Source organism: Zerene cesonia, chromosome 8 (assembly GCF_012273895.1).
Source record: "Zerene cesonia ecotype Mississippi chromosome 8, Zerene_cesonia_1.1, whole genome shotgun sequence".
NCBI classification, from domain to species: Eukaryota; Metazoa; Arthropoda; class Insecta; order Lepidoptera; family Pieridae; genus Zerene; species Zerene cesonia.
The window spans coordinates 2,855,816-2,878,231 of record NC_052109.1 but is presented as its reverse complement, the minus strand read 5'-3'; the positions used below and the strand labels follow the sequence as shown (position 1 = coordinate 2,878,231).

Sequence of the window (22,416 nt, the reverse complement as noted above, 5' to 3'; positions counted from 1 at the left end):
GTAATAAATGTTATTTGCAGTTAACAATTTTCTTTTTTCTTTATTACAATATTTATGGCAAGACTAGGTATATGTGACCTAGATATGAATTCTCCCTGCGTAAAGGTGTAAAAGGAACTCAATTTTTTTAACAATGTAGGTGTAAACATGTGCATAGCAAGTATTATATATATTATTTATATATTATTAGTATTATATATAAAATATGTATAATATTGAACATACAATAATATGAATATAATTAGATAGATAGATAGATAGATAACTCTTGATTTGCACCAATACAAAAGGACAAATACAAAAAGGACACAAACACACGACACAATTACGTACAAATAGGCGGCCTTATCGCTAAGGTAGCGATCTCTTCCAGGCAACCTTAGATCAAGGATTAAAGTTTATGACTAATAAGAATAACCTAATAATTACCTTATTGTAGTGATGTATCAGATCCATATCTTCAAATAGATGCACAGATTGAGATTCTTCATTTTCCAAAGTGCTAATTGGATTTATTACTGTTTCTTCATTCGATTGTGCGTTATCTTTATCTGGAAACACCGGCGGCTCTGTTCCAGATTTGGGACCTTCGAAGTTCTTGTTAAGAATGTCTGAATTAAGCACAGATCTAACAGCGAGTGGTATGGCAGCCCTAGATGGTCCCTTCATGTCATTAATCTCTTGTAAAACTGCCCGTGACCTTGGTCTTAAAGCTCTAACTCTTTTATCTTTTTTAAGTGGAGAAATATTTTCTTGTTCCTCACTTTCATCAAAACCAAAGAATGTGTGCCGTTTTTTGGGTGTTTTATCATTTTTGTTGGGAGATGTCAATAATGATCTTTCAATATTCTCTTGATCAATATCCATATAACCTTTCTTGCTATTTTTCTGCTTACTGCTTTCTTCTGATTTCTCTGATTCAGCACTTTGATCACTTTTAGAATTCTCCTTTGAGGAACAACTCTTTGTAGGAGTTATATCTAAAGATGCATGGGTTATGTCTTCAAACAATGTATTTGCCTTGACTGGTGTAGACTTTTTCTTCTTTTTATTTGCACTCCTTTCAGCCACTTCTCTTATAAAGGAAATTATGCTTGTCTGTTTCATACTTGGCTGTTCATATACTTGAGGCAGAGATTCATTACAATCGGCTACAATATTAGTATAGACATGTTTTTTCTTTGTGTCACTTGCATTAATAAATGAGCTTTCAACAGCTGGTGTCATGTTAGGCTTAACATAAGTGTTTGCTTGCCATTTTATAGGCAAGCTACCAAACTCAACACGCCATGGACTAGCCAGTGGATGCCTTGCAGACATATTCATACTACTGCTTGCTACAGGCTGATCGTCAAAGAAGCTTAAGTCTCCTTGTAAATTTAATGGGTCTTTATTATTAGCTGGAATATCATGACTGGTTTTATTAACAACAATTTGAGGGATTTCTCGATGAGGTGAGTTTACAGGTGAATAATCAATGTTGTGACCTTCATCAAGATGTTGCAGATCCTGTGCAATATCTTCAACTCTTACCGAATTATAATTATTCTCACAGGGAATACTTTTACTTATATTAAATTGGGCGATATCAGGATTTCTTTGTGTCAATGTTGTTGTTTTAACATTATCTGCAGCATTTTCAATATTGTCCAATGTTTTTGGAGCTTCATTTTGCTTGATATTTGTCAACTTGCTAATAACATGGTTTTCCTTAGTTTGAGTTACTTTAGCAGTGTTCTTTAATGATGCCAATGCTTTTGCCAAATTTTTCTCATAAACACCCTTTACAGCTGTTTTAGGTTTCACCTGGGGCTTTTTGGCAGCTCTCTTCTTTTTTTTCTTCTGAGGTGGTTCTTCATCGGGATCAAATGTGAACTCATATGGATCAAGTTTGCTTGAATCTCTTTTGAGTGATTTTTTTATATCATCAAATACTCTAAATGATGAATTAGTGGTGACATTTTTTCTAGGTTTTGTCTTGTTATTGGCAGACTGCCGTTGCTTTTCAAAACATTTGTCAATCTGCACTTGTTTTTTGCCATTATTATTTGTATCTGCCCCAGGTTTTGCTTTGCTCTTATTTTTCTGAGCCAGTTTTTTAGCAGCAGTTGATACAGGTGATATTTTCATACTTGTGTCATTGTGTGATACATTATTTGGAACTGTCTTAACAGCTTTTTTTGCTATAGGTGTGCTAGCATGCACAGGTTGTAGAGGAATATACTTGTTAGGACTTATTGAATGACCTTCTAATTTTGATGGTAATCGGCATATTCTCTTAGGGCGAGATTTTATTATACTATTGTTTAAAGTAGTTAATTTAAGGGGTGACAGCTTTACAATTGGAACTTTTTTCGTAGGTGTTAACTTGATTGGTTTAGTTGGAGTTGAAATCTGAGTACTTGATATATCCTTACTACTGTTACTCAAATTTGTTAATACAGGATTTCCAACAAATCTACTGGGAACTCTTCTTATGCGACGTTGCTTCGGTTTATCATCTTTACTCTTCAAGGGGTCAGGGTCAATTATTGGTGATGATTTCTTAGCTGAGAATGTCGCATTATCATCTGAAGCAGAATTGGTTTTATCCGCTAGTGCTTTTCTTGGAGCCTTTTTAACACCATTTTTATCTTTTAATTTTGGTTTGCTCGTTATTTGAACATTTTCTTTTAAAACTTTTGTTGTTTTGTTTCCCCTAGTTTTTGGCGGCATGATGTCAAACTATCTATAAACATCACAAGGAGTCAAAACGAGATCTTTCTCACTTGTAGATTCTTTATTCACACAAGAAACAGAAGGGTATCGGTGATTACTTCCTATATATTATATACCTTTAACTTTTTACTATTTTATATACCATTTGCATTTTGTTGTTATAACTTGTTACCAGTTGGCTCGTTTTTTTCTGTCAAACAACAAATGTCAACTCGGAAATTCTGTTGCAATTGACAATTCTCTATCATTGACCAATATCCATACTCTATGAAATAAGGTAATACCACAGATGATATAATACATACTTATGTACCTTAAATCCGTGCAAGATGTGTAATGTGTAATTTACAACTAGGTAAGTGAGTGACCCAGGTACGTACACAGAGAAAACTATTCTCTGTTTACACTCAACGTACGGCTGCGGCAATAGAGAATATTCATGTAATTCGAATAACATATATTTTTACATATATTCTATAAAAAATATATTTTTTATATAAAAAAATATATGTCACATATATTTTTTTAAAAACCTAATTACTTCCAAATCAAGGTCCCGTAAATACTTTTCGATTTAATTTCAATTTGAAGAAGGAATTAATTTTTAAAAAGAATAAAAAAATGTCTGCGAAATTCAAATGTATGAAAACGCGACATAAACGTATATAAACTATGATGTCATAACATGTATGTTTGTTACTATTTCACATTCAAACTAGTGAACCGTATTTTCTTGTGTTTGATTTTACGCGAGTATTATACATTTAGAAGTTACAAACTTTTTAACGCGATTTGAAACGCGATTTATTCATTATATTATTAACCCGACGTTTCGAACACTTTACAGCGACCGTGGTCACGGGGAGGTCTCCCGTTAAAAAGTTTTTAATTTCTAAACTACTGAACCGATTGCAATAAAATTTAAATTTAAATTTAAATTTGTGTAGCAATAAAAAATTAAAATTTGTGTAGAAGTGCAATTCGATTCGCTTCGTGCAACTTTAGCTCACCTCGGGCGACTTTTATTTGTTGTCGGTTTTTGCACCCTAGTCAAAGGACTCGAAGTGTCCCCCAACTTTAAGTATACCAAAGTTCGAACAAGAAGCGTATTACACTCAGCTTATAGATTGTTCTAGTTTAATAATAATTATAAGAAAAAATTAAGGCAAAAGCAGCGCTCAAGTTTATATAAATTGAATTATAATTTAATGAGGACAACAATTAGTACCAATCCCCATAAGTATTTAATTTTCATACTTTACTTCAAAGAGTACATAGATTATATAAGTGTACAAGAGTATCTATGGTATAAAGGTATACTGTACAAAAACTCTCATATCTACAGCCAATCAGACAAACCGTTTACCGTTTATTTTAAAATTGGAATTATAGTTGAACTCGGTTGCAGGCTTGTAGTTTAAAACTTTGCAAGTTACATAAAATTTATGTTTTCGTTAACATTGTGGTGTTGATATCTTTTTTAAATCGAATAGTGTGGTAAGCGTTTATTTGTGGATGGTTTATGGTTTATTCAGTTCTTATTGAAGTTAAACTACTGGTTTTAAATTCAGTTTGTTTAAAAAATGTTGGCTTACCTTTGTAGATAGCTGTTCCTTTATTGTACAAAATATTTGAAAAACAAAATTTAAAATGTTATGTTACTAACTCCCCCTTTCCCAATAGATATATCACTGGAATTTTCTCAGAAATCAGTAGAAATGTATATCATATATAAATTGTATAGATACAGTTTATTTATGGAGGATTTCTATAATTTAAAAAATTATAAATATGCATTACTTATTTGTTTGTCTATTCAAGTTATTAATTTATAATTCAAACTTTTTAGATTAAATTCTTAACTGGCACGGTACTTGCAGAAAAAAAATAGTGACAGCTCCTGGACATGATATTAATTACATAGAAAAGATATTTTAGGCTTTAACACGGGCCGAGGGTATTTTACATGGTGAAAAATTACAAATAAATCCTCAAAATGGTTGACACAGAGTCTAGTAAGGCCACTATTGATACAGTCCAAGTTGCCTTAAGAATAAGGCCGTTGATGCAGCAAGAAATTGAAAGAGGATGTGACGAATGCATAGATGTTGTTAATGGGGAGCAGCAAGTTCAAATTAAGGATCTAGCTTTCACATACAATTATGTATTTCCACAACACATTACACAACAGGAGTTCTATGATACAGCCGTTAAAGGTCTCATTAGCAAACTTTTTCAAGGTATGTTAAGGAATTTAACATGAATCAAATTCTTAACAATATCATTTTTACATTTTTACTTGTACATTATATTGAATTATGGATTTATATACTGTATATAAAAATGGTCAGGTGGTGGTGCAGCACACAAAAAATTACACAGGATAATTTTTGATTTTTACTAACTATTATTTATTTATAAAGAATAAGGCTAGATTGAGTGTTAAAATAATTTTCATCATTTCAGGTTACAATGTTACAATACTTGCCTATGGTCAGACTGGGTCTGGAAAAACATATACAATGGGCACTAACTACTCAGGTTCATATGGTGATTCATCTAAATTAGGTGAGTAATTATACTTATGATTTTATTACATAACCATCTTTAGTTAGATGATGTCTTATTGAATAATACTATCCATTAATATTTTAATTCCAATCACATTGATTATATTTATCAAGGCATATCAAGTAAGTATATTTGTCTTTTAACTGTATTTGTATTTTAAAATGAGATGAAACTATATTTAGAAACTAGGTACTTTTTTTTACTCTAACATTTAATTCTGTATTATTGTCGTAGGTGTTATTCCGCAAGCTGTAGCTGACATATTTGACTTCATCGAGACCCATGAGGATAAATTTATATTCAAAGTGTCTGTTTCCTTTATGGAACTTTATCAGGAGCAATGCTATGACCTTCTGTCTGGCAAAGAGCGCGGCCATAGCGTCATAGAAATAAGAGAGGATGTTAATAAAGGGGTGATTTTGCCAGGTAAATAATCAATTTTTCTATTCCTCATTGTCATGTGGTCAACTAAAAATGAGTAGTAGTTCTTGAGATTAGCATGTTCAGACATACAAAAAAAAAAAAAAAAAAATTCTTTGTATTAATTTTCATATTTTTGATTAACTATAGTTATGTTATTTTATCTATAATCAAAAAATCTTTAATTTCTTACTTGAAATTTGTACAAAATTTTTTTTTCCAAATGATCTCAACTTGTTTTAAAAGTTGGTGTTATCTGTAAATAAATGTTTAAAAACCATCATGTTAAATTATTTTATAGGGATAACAGAACTGCCAGTTTCTTCCACTGCGGACACAATGATGGCTCTTGAGAAGGGTTCCTCAGGGCGTGTGACAGGTTCCACTGCAATGAACCAAGCGTCCAGTAGGAGTCATGCGGTGTTCACTATTGTCATCATCAAGGAGAGCCGTACTGATAAGTATGTTGCATCCACATAAAATTTAGGATTGTAGAAGTAAACTTGTAACAGAAGAGTTTTGATATATTAAATTGTTAGTAACTGGATGACCACGCTTTGCTCGGTATTTTTTTTTTTGTTTTTTTTTAAATTGTGTTTTTTGGAAATTGTATTTTAGTACGAATTACATATTGTTAAAAAAGTAAGTTTAAGTCGATAAAACACGAATAAAACACGAATATGACATTTTCTAAAAAAGATTCCTAGCTAGATCAATTTATCGCCCCCGTATATACTAAATTTCATGAAAATCGTTGGAGCCGATTCCGAGATTCCAATATATATATATATATATATATATATATATATATATATATATATTATTCTTGTATATACATATATACAAGAATTGTTTAAAGATATAAGATAAGTTTTATTTATTTTCATACTGATTCAAAATCGTATTATTAAAAATAAATAAAGATGCTAAAAATACATTTACGATATATTGTAAATTCCTTCTTCATGTACGATAAATAAAGTGAGGCTGTTGCAGCTAACTAACAAATAATTAAAAGTCGAGGCTAAGCAACAGTTGGCATGGTCATAAATTGGGTGTGACCAATTCTTTTTTCTCTTTAGTTTTATTTATACGGAACCCTAAATGTCGCGAGTGCGACTCGCACTTGACCGACTTTTAATTTCTCATATTATATCATCTACAGAAATATAGCAACATCATCAAAATTCCACCTCGTCGACTTGGCTGGATCTGAGCGGATAAAGAAGACGAAAGCCAGTGGGGAGAGGTTGAAGGAAGGTGTCAAGATCAACCAGGGACTGTTAGCCCTCGGCAACGTGATCTCTGCTTTGGGCGATGGTACCAACAGGAGCTTTATTAGTTATAGGGATAGCAAGCTTACTAGGTTGTTACAGGGTAAGCAATTCTTTGTAAATGCTATTTGATGACCTAATGTTATTGTGTGTTTGTAAGATAAACTACCTAATTGATTATTTGTAAAGAGATGTTGTTTCTTCAGTAGACAGCTTTTTTTATTACTGAACTTATATATCATTTTTGTAATGTTGTCTCTATCTGAGCAGAGTCAGGGCAGTCAACGTTTTGTTAATTTTTATAATCTCACTAATTGGTTGTTAATAATTTGATCTGGTAATTATTTATTAAACCAAAAATCATTTAAATCAGTTCCATTATTTTCGAGTTAAAGAGGTGTAGCTAAAATGACTTCCTTTTATATTTAACCAAAATGTATGTTATACATCCAGATGGCTGGTACTCATTGGTGATCATTTTATACTAGTAGCATATCTAATAATGCATCATTCATTAATTCACAGATAGTCTGGGAGGTAACTCGTTAACCCTGATGGTGGCTTGTGTGAGCCCAGCAGACTATAACTTGGATGAGACGGTATCCACTCTGCGGTACGCAGATAGAGCGCGCCGTATACGGAATAAGCCCATTATTAACCAGGATGCTAAGGCTGCTGAGATTGTTAGGTTGGTGGTTTACTAAAGTTTTTCAATAAATTGATTATATATACATAACAAATTAAAAGACCGGCAAAGCACCTGTGACACCACTAGTGTTACAAGTGTTTATGAGTATCCTGACCACTCAACATTGGATGGTCCATCTTATTTTTTGCTTGAGAGATACAAAAAAAAAAGTATCGTGTAAATTGATAAATACTATCATAGGATAATTTTAATAATTGTTACAACTACTACTGAGATAGGTCATAGAATAATTTAAAAACATTTTATAGGCTGAACAACTTAGTTAATGAATTACGACTCCAGCTACTTGGTAAATTACCGACTGTAAGTGAACAAAATAATGAACAATTAGAGGAAGAGCTTGAAAGAGAGAAGGCGAGATATCAAGAACTATTGAAGAAACACAAGCAAGTTACAGAGCACCTCGGTAATATGTTGATAGAAAACACTAATTTGTGTGAAAAGGCACTATTAGCGGAAAGCGCGAAAGAAAAACTTGAACGTAAATTAAATGAATTGACGCAACAATGCAATCAGACTATTGAAAACTTTAATACAACAGACAATCAAGACGAAGAGTCGCAGAAGACGACTATGGTAGATTATTTGAAAGAAATAAAGACTCGTTTAGAAGATTTGCAATCGTTTAACATGAAGACCAATGAAGAGATGATAGATCATGAGATCAAGCTGTCGTTTATAAAGAAAGATGGTGATGGAGAAAAGTTGGATGATGAAGAAGTGCTCAATGAGGATCAAGTTGTTTTGGAAGAAGAGAAAAGGGCAATGGGACAGGTACAGACTACAATTTTTTCCATTTAGTAATTATCTGTTTCTAGTAGGTATTGCTTAACGATTTTGATTTTTAAAATGCTAATAATATTTTTTGCCATAACTATAAAAATATTAACTACTTAAATTCATCATATCAGTTAATAAAAATATAAATATAAATAAATAAAATAAATAATGTCACACACAAATTTTAATACATGTTCTAAGAATTGCTACACAAATTGTAAATCCCACTCTTACATAGGTTTCTTTACTCTCTACATAAAAATATTAAATTAAATAATATGTGTATGTATTTTCTAGGATAATTTAATATTTTAAATTCAACAAATATCTTAACAACTGACAGCTGCAATGTTTGAAAATGATACTAAATACAATATTTTTACATTTGTAACAACATTGTAAAATGTATATTTTTAGGTTGCATTAAACCAAGAGTTGCAAGAGCTCAACCGCGCTATGGCGATCAAGGCGTCCGTGGTTCAAGCTATACTGGCCAACAATAAGGAGATGATTGACAGCCACCAGAACTTACGCGAAAACGAAGAAAAGATCACACAGTTGGAGAAGGAGAGAGACGAACTGTTGCAGCAGTTGAAGCACAATAGAGTGAGTATAAAATATTATTTTATTATTGTCTATGTTTATAATTATGTATTTAATTATATAACTTAGTATATCAGTTGAACTGGTGGATACTATAAATTCTCGAAATTTAGTTATAAAAGAAACAAATTTAAAATTTAATATCATCAATATGAAGAACTCATGAATCATTGAAGTTTCCGTACTTTGTTTCATTTCTATGTTACATTAAGTGTTCTTGTTTGGTCTTGTTTTCAGAGTAAAGATCCATCACACGAAGAGCGACGCACTAAAGTGTCCACACTCGAGGCGGAAATATCGGATCTGAAGAAGAGGTGCCAGGCTCAAGCCAACATCATCAAGGTCAAAGAGAAGAATGAAGCCAAGATTGCTTCATTGAATGCTGAACTTCAGGCCATGAAGGCTACTAAGGTAATCTTCATGAAACTATGTAATTTACGCAAGTCTAATATCTTGAATTATTTTATACACATGTGCATAGATAACCATTTATATAGTTGAACATTTCAATAAACATATTACAGTACAATTTATTATTTATTTAAATATTTGTATTTATTCTGAACAAGGACTGGACTACAATATTGTAAAATAGTACCAAAGACAAAAAGACTCGCTAATTTTATTGTAAACTAGTTTATTGTTGTCTATTATGCAATTACGAAATTACTACGTACATATACTTTGGTGATTAAATTTCATTTAGCTATATAAAAAAATGTCACACCTCAGGTGAAAATCATCCGTCAAATGCGCGAGGAGAGCGAGAAGTTCCGCAAGTGGAAGGCGGACAATGAGCGCGCGATGCTGCGCCTGCGCAACGAGGACCGCAAGCGCGCCACCGCCATGGCCAAGATGGAGTCGCTGCACGCCAAGCAGCAGAACGTGCTCAAGCGCAAGATGGAGGAGGCCGTGGCGGTCAATAAGCGGCTCAAGGTGAGGCGCAAATGCTATACACACACTTGTACTGGTTCCACAGAGATGAAAGAGAAAATACTAATAAATAACCTGCCATGTTCTCAACTGTTTCAGTGGATTCAGTTACTACATTTTTATGGAGGTTTACTATATTATTATTTTATAAATGTAATTTTTGACATATTTTATTACATTCTGTTTGCTAATTTTGTATCGATCGTTTACACTTAATTTCTAATATAATGCGCATTCTATATGCTCAGAAAATCTGGTGTTAATCTAATAATATTTTTTCAACATTCAGGAAGCTCTGGAAAGGCAGAAAAAGACGGCAATGAAACGCAACGCCAAAGGGAACGTAAAAGCTGGCGCTGTACAACAGTACATCGAGCAGGAGCTTGAAGTTCACCTTAGTATTGTTGAAGCGGAGAAATCACTTGAAGAGCTTATGGAATATCGGTAAATTTTGCCTAATATGGTTTGCTATTTTAAAAGTATGCTAATGATATCTATGTAAATGATAATTATTGCTCTTTTTCTGTGTATATAACTATGTAATAATACCTTAGTCAATTGACTGTTTGAAGATATCGAAATTCAGAAGTATCATGAGATTCAACTTAATTGCTAACAGACACATCTGCAATACAGAGAAATGTTACTGGTTTTAAGCCGTCATTATTTATTGCAAATGACCTATTGTTTTTAAATAAGTACTTTTTATTTTCATTAAAAACTTTAATGTTGTGAATGCATTTGTCTGCACAGAGCCCGAGAATATATAATAGAAATTTGATTGTATGGATAAAAATATATTTTCCTAAATTTAAGGGCGTGGATAACAGAAGAAATAGAGAATCTGCGTAATGGGCCGGACAGTGAGGGAAGCAGGAAGAAGATTGCCGAGCTCGAGAATGATCTCGCGTTGCGAAAGGCGCAGATTTCTGACCTACAGCAGAAGATCCTTACCGCTGATCAAGGTACATTACTATGAATACTTATTGATATAGTTATATGTTACTACCCACGGTTTACTTACATTCCCTATTTAGAAATTTATTATCCCACATTTTAATTCCTTGCAAATAAGGAATGCTTGATATGGAAAAAGCATTTAATTTTGTGTCTTAATAATATCACTCAAATAAAAACATATTGGATAACTGTGTGCAGTGTCACTTTTCGTATTTAGAGCATTTGAATATATTCTTTATCATAATGAGCTAATTTCATTTTTTGTTCAACTTTTAGACATAGGGTTGGACTTAGACTAGATTCTACATTAACACTCCGTAAAATCGTCTTCTGTTTTAGAAAACAAGGCGCGAACACAATGGGACAACATTCAATCAATGCTCGAAGCTAAAGTAGCGCTCAAATGCTTATTCGAGCTGCTGGTGGACGCTAAGCGAGAGCTCCAGAACCAGAGCGAAAAGGGATTCCAGTCCAAATACGAGGAGATAAAGGAAGCATTCGACAGGCTGAATATTGAGTTTGAGAATAGCAAGGCGGACTTTGAGAGACAGATCGCCACTATGAAACTTCAGAATGAACAGACTGTAAGTATTTTTTCTAAATATGTAATATAATAAATAATAAATTTTATAGTATGTTTAAAATAGACATTTAGAATAACAAAATATTTTTAGGGGATATTTTCTAGTCATGGAAATGTTACACATTATCCATTATTTTCTGTGTTTATATCCATTATAATTACTATTGGCCATCATAACGAAATTAGCGATACACCATTTCCTTGCTGAGTTTAAATTAATTAATTTAATTATTTGTTTAACATTTTAATGTACCACAAATGAAAAATGTTGCAAATATGCAATACAGTGATTAATATTACTACAGATTCACAGAGAGAGAAAGAGAGAGATATATAAACAGAGAGTAAATGAGGAATTAATATTCATAAGTAAAATATATACAATACACAGTTGAGCGACCTGGTGGCGCTGCAGGCGGGCGGCGGGCGGGCGGGCGGCGCGCGCGGCGAGGCGTGCCGCAACCTGCAGACCGTCATACAGTACCAGCAGGACAAGCTCGAGCAGCTCGAGCTGGAGAACGTAAGGGATACAAAGTGTTTGTGTGTCATCGTATTGTCTATAGCCAGTTGTCTATAGCCTGTTGACGTTGGAGGATTGAGTTATCTGTCAGCTGAAACATTTCGTCTCATCTCGATGAAATGTTTTTTTCCTTTTTCATTGCTCTATTTGGTACTACTAGCTGTTTACCCCGGATTCGTCCGTGTTATATATATACATATATAGCCTATGTTACTCAGTGAAGTTGCAGCTATCTAATGGTGAAAGAATTTTTGAAATTGGTCCAGTCGCTTATGCATGAAAATGTTTGTAACATGCAAAAGTACAAAAACGCAAAAGTTACACAAATTAGTAAAAGTGTCAATAAATTTGTTTCTTATAAATAATTTCACCGGAACAAGTTTCAAGGTTTTCTCAATCCCTACTCCTATCCTCTATTTCAATTTCTGTCAGTGCTACCGGCTGTCTGGAAGAAATCGCTATTTAGCGATAAGACCGCCATTTGTGATAATGTTCCCTAGGTCAAGTCTCAATTTGTAATTATTTCAAAATAATAAAGAATAAATAAATGAATAAATCCCTGCTATGATTGTTCAGAAAAAGCTGGCCGACGAGTTGGAGACGCTGCGTAGCGCCAGCAAGAAAGTCAAGAAGCGCAAGAAGGAGCCCGTCGACACGCTCAAGATGGTCTCATATACGGACATCACCGATGAAGAGGAGAATGATGATGAGGATAGTAACAAGGACCCCGATTGGAGAGCCACGCCGCTGTTTAAGCGAATTCAGGTTCACTTTTGTTCTAGATGATGGATTCATGAGTTTAATTATGAATGACAATGAGAATTATTTATTTTAATTGTGTTTTGTTTACGTAACTTTATCATTTGCAAATACATAAGCAATTTTGCTTTTAACAACCACTTATTACCCAAGAAAGGCTGAATGCATTTCAATAATTTTGGTTCATTGGATTTGGATTAGGGTGATAAATGTTCAAAATTTGTTAAACTACAAAAAATACAACTAGCCGCTCGAAACTGAGACGAGCAGCCAGTGATAATTTATTGATAAATGTCTATCTCAATGTATATAATTAAAGCAATATATATTTTGGCATGTATTATTCGCTTCATGAATTACATACCAAGTCCTTATTTTTTGAAGTGATAACATCTTATGGGTGGGTTAATCGTTTTGGCACTAGGCTGTTTGGCTTCACATACGATAAAATTAGTTCAAGTTCTCACTTGTATCGTGTGTTCGTTTCCGAATTTTTTATGTTTACTTTTTAAACAAATAAAATGTTCCCGTCACGCGCAGGCGCAGCGCTCCCGCCTGACGATGAACTTCAGCCAATCGGGCGAGGCGGACAGCACGCGGCCGGTGAAGCGCAGCAGCGACGGCAGCGCGCACTGCTCGTGCCGCGGCAGCTGCAGCACCAAGCTGTGCGGCTGCAAGAAGGCGGGCGTCGGCTGCGCGCTCACGTGCCGCTGCCAGCGCGAGCTGTGCAAGAACCGCCGCGCCTCCGCCTCCGCCGACAGCGCGCACAGCGACGACAACAACGAGAACGTGAGTGCCGCCGACCCTCTGCTACATACGCATTGCTCTGAGTAGGGACTGCTGGTCCTCAACCTCTGCCGGGGTGAGATTGGAAGGAGTGGTCCTCTACCTCTGCAGAGGTGAAATTAGGATGGAGTTACCGACAAGCTTTATCAGATGGTGACAGGAGTGTTAAGTTTGCACAACCTGCACATTAGCTACTGTACAGTGGTAACTGACTACTGATCAGTCCTTACTGGCTGACCAATGTGAACTTTTTCCTGTTGTAAGACTTATACATTTATCCAAATATATTATCTTCCGTTGCTAGAAAACATACTTTATATCATGCACATTTCTTTTATACAGGAAACTAACAATGGAGGTGTACTGGACACTACGCCGCCATCTTACTTCGATAAGCGGTACGTTGTAACTTCTGCCAACACTCGCAATGCATGAACACTATCCATTTTTGATATAATTCTAACGCGATCAGTTTTCATGCAATGTGAGTATCAATTCTCCTAAAAACGCCACAAACTAAACGCAAGTTCAGATTTGAAACGTCACAGGAACTGAGTGACATGACACGGAGCGAAGTTTCCGATAGTCAGAGCGCGCAAAGCACGCCAACTAAGCAAGCGAGCAAGCGTCCATTGCGGCCCATGTCCGAGCCGCGGTTGAACGCGACGAGCCGCACGCAGAAATGGATGTTAGCACTGCTCTTGTACAATACTTGCGTCGCGCCGATGTCCTCGTACTGCGCGAACAGCATACTCCAGTATGGATTGGACGCGGCCAAATACAATGTCGTCTCGAATCTATTCGACTTTCTCATGAAAGAGGTTACTCCAACGAATACAGGCTTTGCAGACTATGCCCTTACAATAAAAAAAAAATCATATCAGTATAAGTGATTAATGTGTCCGTTCTCTCGATAGGCACAACGAGAAATACACGTTCTATAAAAACTTGTCTGGGATTTGGCACATATTTAAAAGGAAGGAAAGGGAAGACGTTTGTAAGTGCATAGTTCTGCAAGGCGCACTGTTTTGTAGATTTGTGAATGATATTATGTTGGTTCGTTATTGCGCTTGTTAGTTTTTATAGTTGTTAAAATGCATATTTCATTGTATTGCAGAACTATGTTATTACCACCTCATCTAGTTATTGAAAAATGATACTTTTGTAATTAGAAATATAAATTCGTGTTAGTTGTCACGTAGTTAGATGGCTGTCTGATTTAATAATATTTCACTATTTATTAACTTTCAGAGATCATCTTGATGCAACATACATAAAGAAGAAGAAGTGTTATTTTTTCCCCGAAGACCCTAACAATGAGTAAAGGTGCGAGCGATCTTTATTATTTAATTTTCTACTTGTTACAAAAAATATTTGTACTTAACTAATGAAAAATACATACGTAAAATATAAATAAAAATGAAGTATTCATTCACTATCCTGTACGCTGCAGACGTACAAAAGTCGACTTCAAAGATTGAAAATTTTTTTGATAAAAAATCGTAAGCTATGTTTGTTCCCGAATCTTCAATTTATCAATGCAAAATTTGTATGTGATTGTTGTTATAAGTTGAGATTTAAAAGAACTGTAAAATCATTCTAAATACATATATTCCAAATATAACATTCATAATTAATCGGTTTTTTATTCACAAAATAATTAACTGACTTCGCCTGTGGTAGACATATGGCAATCAAAGATCACGTACATAATAATGAGGTTCTTTTAATAGTGAATGAATTTGTAAAATCGATCCAAGTATTTCCTGATAAAAAGAAATTCAAACAAAAACATCTGGTAGTACCTATAGTTACTTAGTAACAATTTCCTTTTGTTACAGACTGAGCAAACAGGCGCTGGCGCAAAAAGTTATTTTATGAAATTTCTCGCATTTAATGACGGATGTATATCCAAATTATAAGTAAAGTATTGACTACTGACATTTAATTGTGATTTTTAGCGTAAGGTGTTTTTAATAAATTAGATGAGTACTATAATAATAATTCGCTAAATAAAGTTATATTTATTAATATTTGGTGTTTAATTTAATTAATATTATAAATCTTAAATAATATAGAGTAAGTATAGGTTTCCCAACATTTAATGCTGAGTTATTATAAGAAATGAAGAAATTTATATGAATGGAAGTTATTGAATTATAATGAGCGTATATACCAAAAAATGATTTATGAGCTTCTAATAAACATCAAGAGGAGCAAAATAAAAAAGCCAACATCACGCGGTGTTCCCAGGCGGTCACCCATCCAAGTACTGACCGCGCCCGACGTTGCTTAACTTCGGTGATCGGACGAGAACCGGTGTATTCAACGTGGTATGGACGTTGGCGATGACTTTATTATAATTACAAATAATATATTTTCAAGAACACAATAATTATTTTCTTGTTACTAAAAAAATTATATTTATAAAATATTAAAAAAAATATATATTTATAAATATGCCAAAATGGGCAATTAATGTAATATCATAATTATGTATAATTAGTGACCTCCAGATGTGTAGCTGATTAGCTTTATCTATTTATAACACATTGGTACTATTCTAATATTTATATGTAATTACAAAGTATCTTTGCCCTTTATTTCTTGTACAATTTATTTTTAATTATCAAATATTACAACGAAAATTTTTGTTAGGATTCATTACTTTTTGGCAATATAAGGTTATTTTAACTTTTTTTAAAGAAATAGAAAAACCCATTTGTAAAAAGATATGCAAAAAGCCAACATCACGCGGTGTTCCCAGGCGGTCACCCATCCAAGTACTGACCGCGCCCGACGTTGCTTAACTTCGGTGATCGGACGAGAACCGGTGTATTCAACGTGGTATGGACGTTGGCGAAAATTAATTCGAATTTATTAAGTTTAAATAACCTATTATTAAGTTAATACATTATTATAATAAACACAACTGGCTTTTAATCACATCGATGACATAATATTAATATTGTATATCAATATTTCAAGACACTTTTCTAAATTGGTACCTTATTTTCTGTACAAGTTGTAGAGTTGTAAAGAACAGCTCATAAACATTAGATACTCATTTACAACATGCTCATAAACATTAGATACTCATTTTAATTATCAAATTAAATAAAAAAGTTTTACATTATATATTATATATTATTTATAATTAATATGATCTTACCGATATATCTACACAATTGTATAGCTTTATCGAGAAGCGTTATCTCTTTTTTCTCTACAAAGCCATCTAGCTCATCAATAGTCAGCTATGAAGCTAAAACGTATATGTATCTTTAAAATATACACATGTGATATATAACGCATGAATAAGAACATTCGAAATATGTTTTTTTTTATTACACAATGCTTGATATATTTAAGCACGTTAATATTAATTATGCACCCTTCTAGAAAAAGCACAGTCCAGCAACTTTATTATACGACAACACATATTATTAGACCACAGACTTAGAAACAAATTGAAAGATGTATGTTTATTGTCATATAACTTTGACCGTTGTTCCATTTTTACATAATTAAGTCATTTTTATAATATGCTGAAAGACGCATTCGAATATCGCCTCATGATCGAATTTTATCTAATTTTATGTTTTGTAAACCTTCACCATACTATACAAATGGTATACGAAAAATCCATCATGAGTCAGTTTATATTTGTATCCTATTTTTAATGTATTAGCACCTTGACCGATTTCGAATTATACATCCTGACCACTTCAAACGTCATCAAGCGTTGTATTGTATGAGCCAAATGTAAGCCTTCGTTGCTCCTTACCTTTGATTCTCGATTTTCGAAACAATAGTAGGTATATAGTAATATCTATACTATACTATATAACATTCACTAGCAGACTGTTGAATAGTTAGTTTTTAATTAAACATTTGTTGCTTTTTTATCGTATGATCGCTGCATCTACTGCTACTAAAATAAGTTTTATAACGATAAACTAACGACATAAGTAAACAACGTCATAAGTAAAGTAAAAAAAAAAAAACAATTCTGTAATCCTTACTCACTCTAACATCACAGTCCGTGCCTAATGTTAATTTACGAGTTCAAGTATATCAGTATTACTTATCTTATTTCAATAAGTTGCGTGTCCTATTTCTATTTTATATTGAAAGTCAAATAAATAGTCTAGTGGCACACATTTCAAGTCACATCTTAATATGAGTTTTATGTATAAAATAGTTTTCTTGTTATAATTAGCTTATTGTTATTGCGTTCGAGTGTAAAGTGAGGGCTTGGTGAAAACTAGTGGTAGGGTATAACGATGAGTTTCGCCAGCCGAAGAAAGGCCTCGCTTTCGATGTTTACGGGGAGAAATCTCCGACCGGTCGAGGCCCCGTCAGTAGTCAGTACCGCGCGTCGCGTCCATGCTACCACGCGCTCCTACACATTTTTTATCAAAGAACTTTTACCGAAATCCGATATAATTTTACATAAACGTGTGTGAAGTGTTGTGGATCATAACTTTAGAAATTAGAAAGTGTCTAGGATTGTTTCGAAGGCCACCGGTATGTTTATTGTTGGATGCGTGTAATAGCGGTATTATTGGACTGCTTATGGTTCTCATAGAATTGTCGGCATTCCGTCTGCCGCGGTTTATGTTGGGTTATTTGAGCTGTAAAAATAAAGGACAAATTAACCGATATAACCTTTTTTATAATATATTTTTTAAGTATATTATGCTTGGTAGAGCAAATATTTTGGGTGATAATTTATATTAATTTTTAGCACTACGAAATTTATATGCTGCTTACTAATAAATAAGGATTATGCTTTTTTTGCTACAAATGTAAAACTTATATAATAAATAATCGTCGAAATTTATTAATTCAAAACGCACAGAGATAATATTTTCATTGAAATTTATTTCATCAAAAGTTTATATGCAAATATAGGTACAAATATTATCTCTTCTGTTCTTTGTATATATAAAATTCTAGTGTCACAATGTTAGATATCATATTCCACCGAAAGGATTGCACCTATTATCAAGAACTTTTGTGTGGATATCGTTAAGTTCTGAGAATCGGCCAACATCTATTTTTCAAATGATAAAAATAAGGCAGAACAACGTTTATCCGGTCAGCTAGTAATATTAAATTATATTTCAATAAAATTTGAAGATTAGGTACTAACCTACTTAATATAGAAAATAAACAGATTCAAATTAATTTATAGTTAAGCGGAAAACTTCCAAAACTGTCGCTACGTAATGTACCAGAATGCAAATTTTATGTTTATTTCAAACTTGACATTTACAAAGTCTTTATAACTTACGACCACCCTTGCTTCACTTCGTTCTCTGACCAATTTAGTTAAGAGCCTCGATTTATTTGAAAGAGCGAAAATAACAGAGATCAAGCTTTATCACTGGAATTTGCTATCCAATAGCTTTGGAACATACCTACTACTTCATAAAATAAATAGCTTATATTATATACTATAATAATATATTAAACACAATAAATAAACACATCAATTAACCATTTATATACGTAAAAGTTCAAATTCAATTCATTTTTATAATTCAGGTAAAAAACTGCACGTTTACAGTTATTGAAATGTTATTGATAAGTCGATTTATTTAGTTTGTTTCCTTTTTTGCGGTGGATAAACTCGAATTCTATCTACCTTTTAAAAATCTAATCAAGTTACATTATTTTTTAGTGTTAGAGACGGAGACATGCGTACTCGTGTTTTTTTTTTTATCTCGGGTATACCAACTATCGCGAAAAGAGCCAAGTATTTCATTACTTTTCAGAAACTGTATTGAGAAATAGTTATATAAATGGCTATGAGCTCTCTTATCGGAGAGCTATACTATCTACTATACTCTATCGAGTACCAAGAGTAGCAAGACAAGTTTACGTATGTTTAAAAATATTACTAGACTCTATTTTGATTTACTACTGCAAGCGCTAGTTTATTACTTTCTCGCTTTCCACTTATTATTAAATATTGCTTATTCATGGTAATGACAGAAGATTACACACTTAATTATAATGTAAATAATTTATTAATGGACATTAATTACTCACTTAAATTAATAGATATGTATTGCTAGAGACGAAAATTTCCGTTGTAGATACCTAGCTCTCTCTATTTTCCACTTCTGGGTAATATTATGAATTGATTAAATACAGTTTAATTGATATAAACAAATATCAATAAGCATTAAATTAAGAAAAGTTTTTTTAGTACATATATTGAATTTTTAATATTGACTAATTTATCTGCTATTAAAGTTTGCAAAGACAACGCAAACGTTGTGGGTTCGATCCGTGTCTAACATAATATAATTTATATCAAAAAATATTAATTACTTATTTTTTAATTTAAAATAAACGAACCCAACATATAATAATTATTACGATAATAATAATTATACATGTTTATAAGAATTGTAACTTCGCAGAACGAAACCCTGAACACATCGACATGTGCTAAGCCCCTTATTATTGACACATACCTACATGAAGTTTGGGCTTCATCCATAAAACGCTGTTAATGCCAAATATTTGGTTGGCATATACGGCTTCACCAAAATTGGTTTACCCATATAAGTAATCGCTAATTCTCAAACATTATTGTTGGAAATATTTCGTAAATAGCGTGGGAGAAATTGCTCATATGAACGATCGGAAAACACGTTGTTGCCTAGAAGGAAATAGTTATGAAGAAATTGGATTTTCTCTTTTCTTTTTTATCTTTGTTTTATTTAAATGCACATTCTTCGCGTTATGTACATTGTGTATTGAAACTGTGTTGTCTGCTATCGCTTAAGCGATAAGGGTGCCTTCAGAATCTTTTTAAATTCCTCTGAATATACATAGTTCCTGATGTTTACTCCCTTGCTTTTCAATCTCTTTTATAAATAACGTTTTACACGGTAATATTTGTAGACCTCTGGGGATACCGTGACGTCTTATAGTAATGTTAATTCCAATTTGAGAAAGTGATAACGCTAAACGACCTTTATATATAACTCTGTAATTTTTCACAATTATAATAATTATTTATTAGAATTCGTACTATTTTAAAACAACGTATTGATTACATTGTAAAAATTATCTACACAGCGTAATTAAAACATAGATATCAAAAATCTCAATGTATTATGATGTATATAATATATTCTAATGCGGATCAACGGTTGCTTTTAAAAACAATATCGAACGGAGTCAAGAAACCAGTTAAAATTCCCAACCATCGAAACTTGGTTGGAATACAATACACCTTATCATGTATTCTACTCACAAAAGCATTCGGTTTACATAACACTTGTGTGTTTGTAGCCGGCTGCGCAGAGCGCTAACAAATTTGTATTATTTTACACACACGTATAATAAATATACTCATTAAAGCATATATTTCGATACATTTCTATCTTAGTATAAGCGTATTATATATTTACATTAAAACTAAAAAAGTTGTTATAACATACCTATTTTGTCGGACTGGTACGTATGTACACATTTTGAAATATTAGGGACCTTGTTATGTTGATAATCTTAGAATTGGGTTATACCTTATGGGTAGCAATTTAAAGATAACATTCAATTTAAACTCTATCAAGGTATAAATTGAATATGAGTAATGAGCATAACCTAAACAAGGTAAGGATAGTTCAACGGATATTTCGTTGAATTTGTAATGTATCGTTGGCTTAATAACTTTAATAAATAAGATAGAGAATAATATGAAAGAAGAGAAAAGAATAAATAAGAAAATGATAAAATAAATGTTTCAAGAAAATCTTTTAAGTTTAAACGAAAGTACGAATCAAATTCTAGTCCTGACATTTACATATCGACCTGTTTGAAAAAAAAACAAAAACATAAACTGACCCATTTCTTACTTGCTTATTAAATCCTTTTTGATTCTTATTAAATCATCAGATTGATGTATAAAATTAAATGTTATTATATTTATTTCATCACACTCACAGATTTACTAGTACTTCCTCGGATCTATTAAACAAACTGAAGGTAGATTAAAAAAGTGACATCTATGCTAGTGGGGAATGAGATATAAATCCGTGCCGCGCTAAGACGGGTGCAGTATGGGTGCAGTCTTCTAAATGTTATCTAGTAGTTCTTTGTATTGCATCGCTGGATACTGGAGAGGTGTACTTTTTTTATTTTATTTTATTTTTATTAACTCTTTATTGCTCTTGAAACATCATAAAAACCTTAATATATATACATTACAAACAAATGGCGGTCTTATCGCTATATAGCGATTTCTTCCAGACAACCAGACGTACAGAGAGAAATTAGATAGAGGAGAGGAGTAGGGCAGAGCATAAATATAATACGAAAGATAAAATATACATATAGTACTATGAATAATGTCTATTATACATATTATAAACAATTAGATATATAAAAATAAATATATAAAGGTTAGAAACACTATAGTTTATTAAGTAAAACAGGAAGAGTAGTAATAATTGTGTACCAGTACCTTAAACTTATTTAAGGACTGTGCCTTTTTTATTGGTTCAGGGAGCGCGTTCCACAGTTTTATCGCCCGAACAGTGAACGAAGTGTCATAGAAACCAGTGTGATGTGGTGGCATTCGTAAACGATACATTTCAGTGGACCGAACTGGTTCGCTATTGTTACCCCTAAAGACGAAATTTTCTTTTAAGTACGTGGGCATCTTTGGGTTGAACTTAACCTGATAAAGAAGATGCAACACATGAGCATCCCGGCGAAATCGGATCGGCAGCCATTTGAGTTGAGATCGAAACTCAGATATATGGTCATATTTCCG

The 22,416-nt window shown here is 32.9% G+C and overlaps 3 protein-coding genes and 2 non-coding genes across 7 annotated transcripts in view; 2 read left to right on the top strand and 3 right to left on the bottom strand.

Annotated features, from left to right (window-relative positions):
• Window positions 1–2,923, bottom strand: part of LOC119828561 — a 6,023-nt gene extending 3,100 nt beyond the window's left edge. The window contains exon 1 of the mRNA XM_038350750.1: window positions 430–2,923. Within this exon, the coding sequence (XP_038206678.1) occupies window positions 430–2,715 (2,286 nt within the window). The 5' untranslated portion in view covers window positions 2,716–2,923. The remainder of the gene's footprint in view (window positions 1–429) is intronic.
• A 1,160-nt stretch (window positions 2,924–4,083) lies between these two features.
• On the top strand, window positions 4,084–15,634 carry LOC119828577 (chromosome-associated kinesin KIF4). Its single transcript, XM_038350781.1, has 20 exons — window positions 4,084–4,215; window positions 4,568–4,958; window positions 5,185–5,286; window positions 5,524–5,715; window positions 6,011–6,170; window positions 6,875–7,086; window positions 7,509–7,671; window positions 7,941–8,466; window positions 8,890–9,078; window positions 9,313–9,486; window positions 9,808–10,011; window positions 10,298–10,452; window positions 10,825–10,973; window positions 11,308–11,552; window positions 11,943–12,071; window positions 12,648–12,836; window positions 13,371–13,619; window positions 13,959–14,014; window positions 14,868–14,942; window positions 15,458–15,634. Exons 2-19 carry the CDS (start codon window positions 4,715–4,717, stop codon window positions 14,938–14,940), a joined length of 3,411 nt encoding a protein of 1,136 aa, XP_038206709.1. The 5' UTR covers window positions 4,084–4,215; window positions 4,568–4,714; the 3' UTR covers window positions 14,941–14,942; window positions 15,458–15,634.
• A 210-nt stretch (window positions 15,635–15,844) lies between these two features.
• On the bottom strand, window positions 15,845–15,963 carry LOC119828871. Its single transcript, XR_005287782.1, has one exon. It is a non-coding gene; the product is annotated as a 5S ribosomal RNA (ribosomal RNA).
• A 395-nt stretch (window positions 15,964–16,358) lies between these two features.
• Window positions 16,359–16,477, bottom strand: LOC119828870. The gene has a single exon (XR_005287781.1). It is a non-coding gene; the product is annotated as a 5S ribosomal RNA (ribosomal RNA).
• Window positions 16,478–17,957: 1,480 nt separating this feature from the next.
• The window catches only part of LOC119828818 (putative epidermal cell surface receptor), a 29,811-nt gene continuing 25,352 nt past the window's right edge, over window positions 17,958–22,416 (top strand). For 2 of the 3 annotated variants that reach the window (XM_038351101.1, XM_038351100.1), the window contains exon 1: window positions 17,960–18,146. The gene's annotated coding sequence lies outside the window, so the exon portion shown is untranslated. Of the gene's footprint in view, window positions 18,147–22,416 lie in introns of all 3 variants that reach the window. The other variant, XM_038351102.1, reaches the window with a different exon arrangement.

What these genes read in the sequence shown, in the direction of transcription:
- LOC119828577 (XM_038350781.1), top strand. Translation starts at nt 4,715, where the DNA reads ATGGTTGACACAGAGTCTAGTAAGGCCACTATTGATACAGTCCAAGTT. An exon ending in AGAAAAGGGCAATGGGACAG is followed by an intron (nt 8,467 to 8,889) that starts GTACAGACTACA and finishes GTATATTTTTAG; the next exon opens with GTTGCATTAAACCAAGAGTT. An exon ending in GCGACGACAACAACGAGAAC is followed by an intron (nt 13,620 to 13,958) that starts GTGAGTGCCGCC and finishes TCTTTTATACAG; the next exon opens with GAAACTAACAATGGAGGTGT.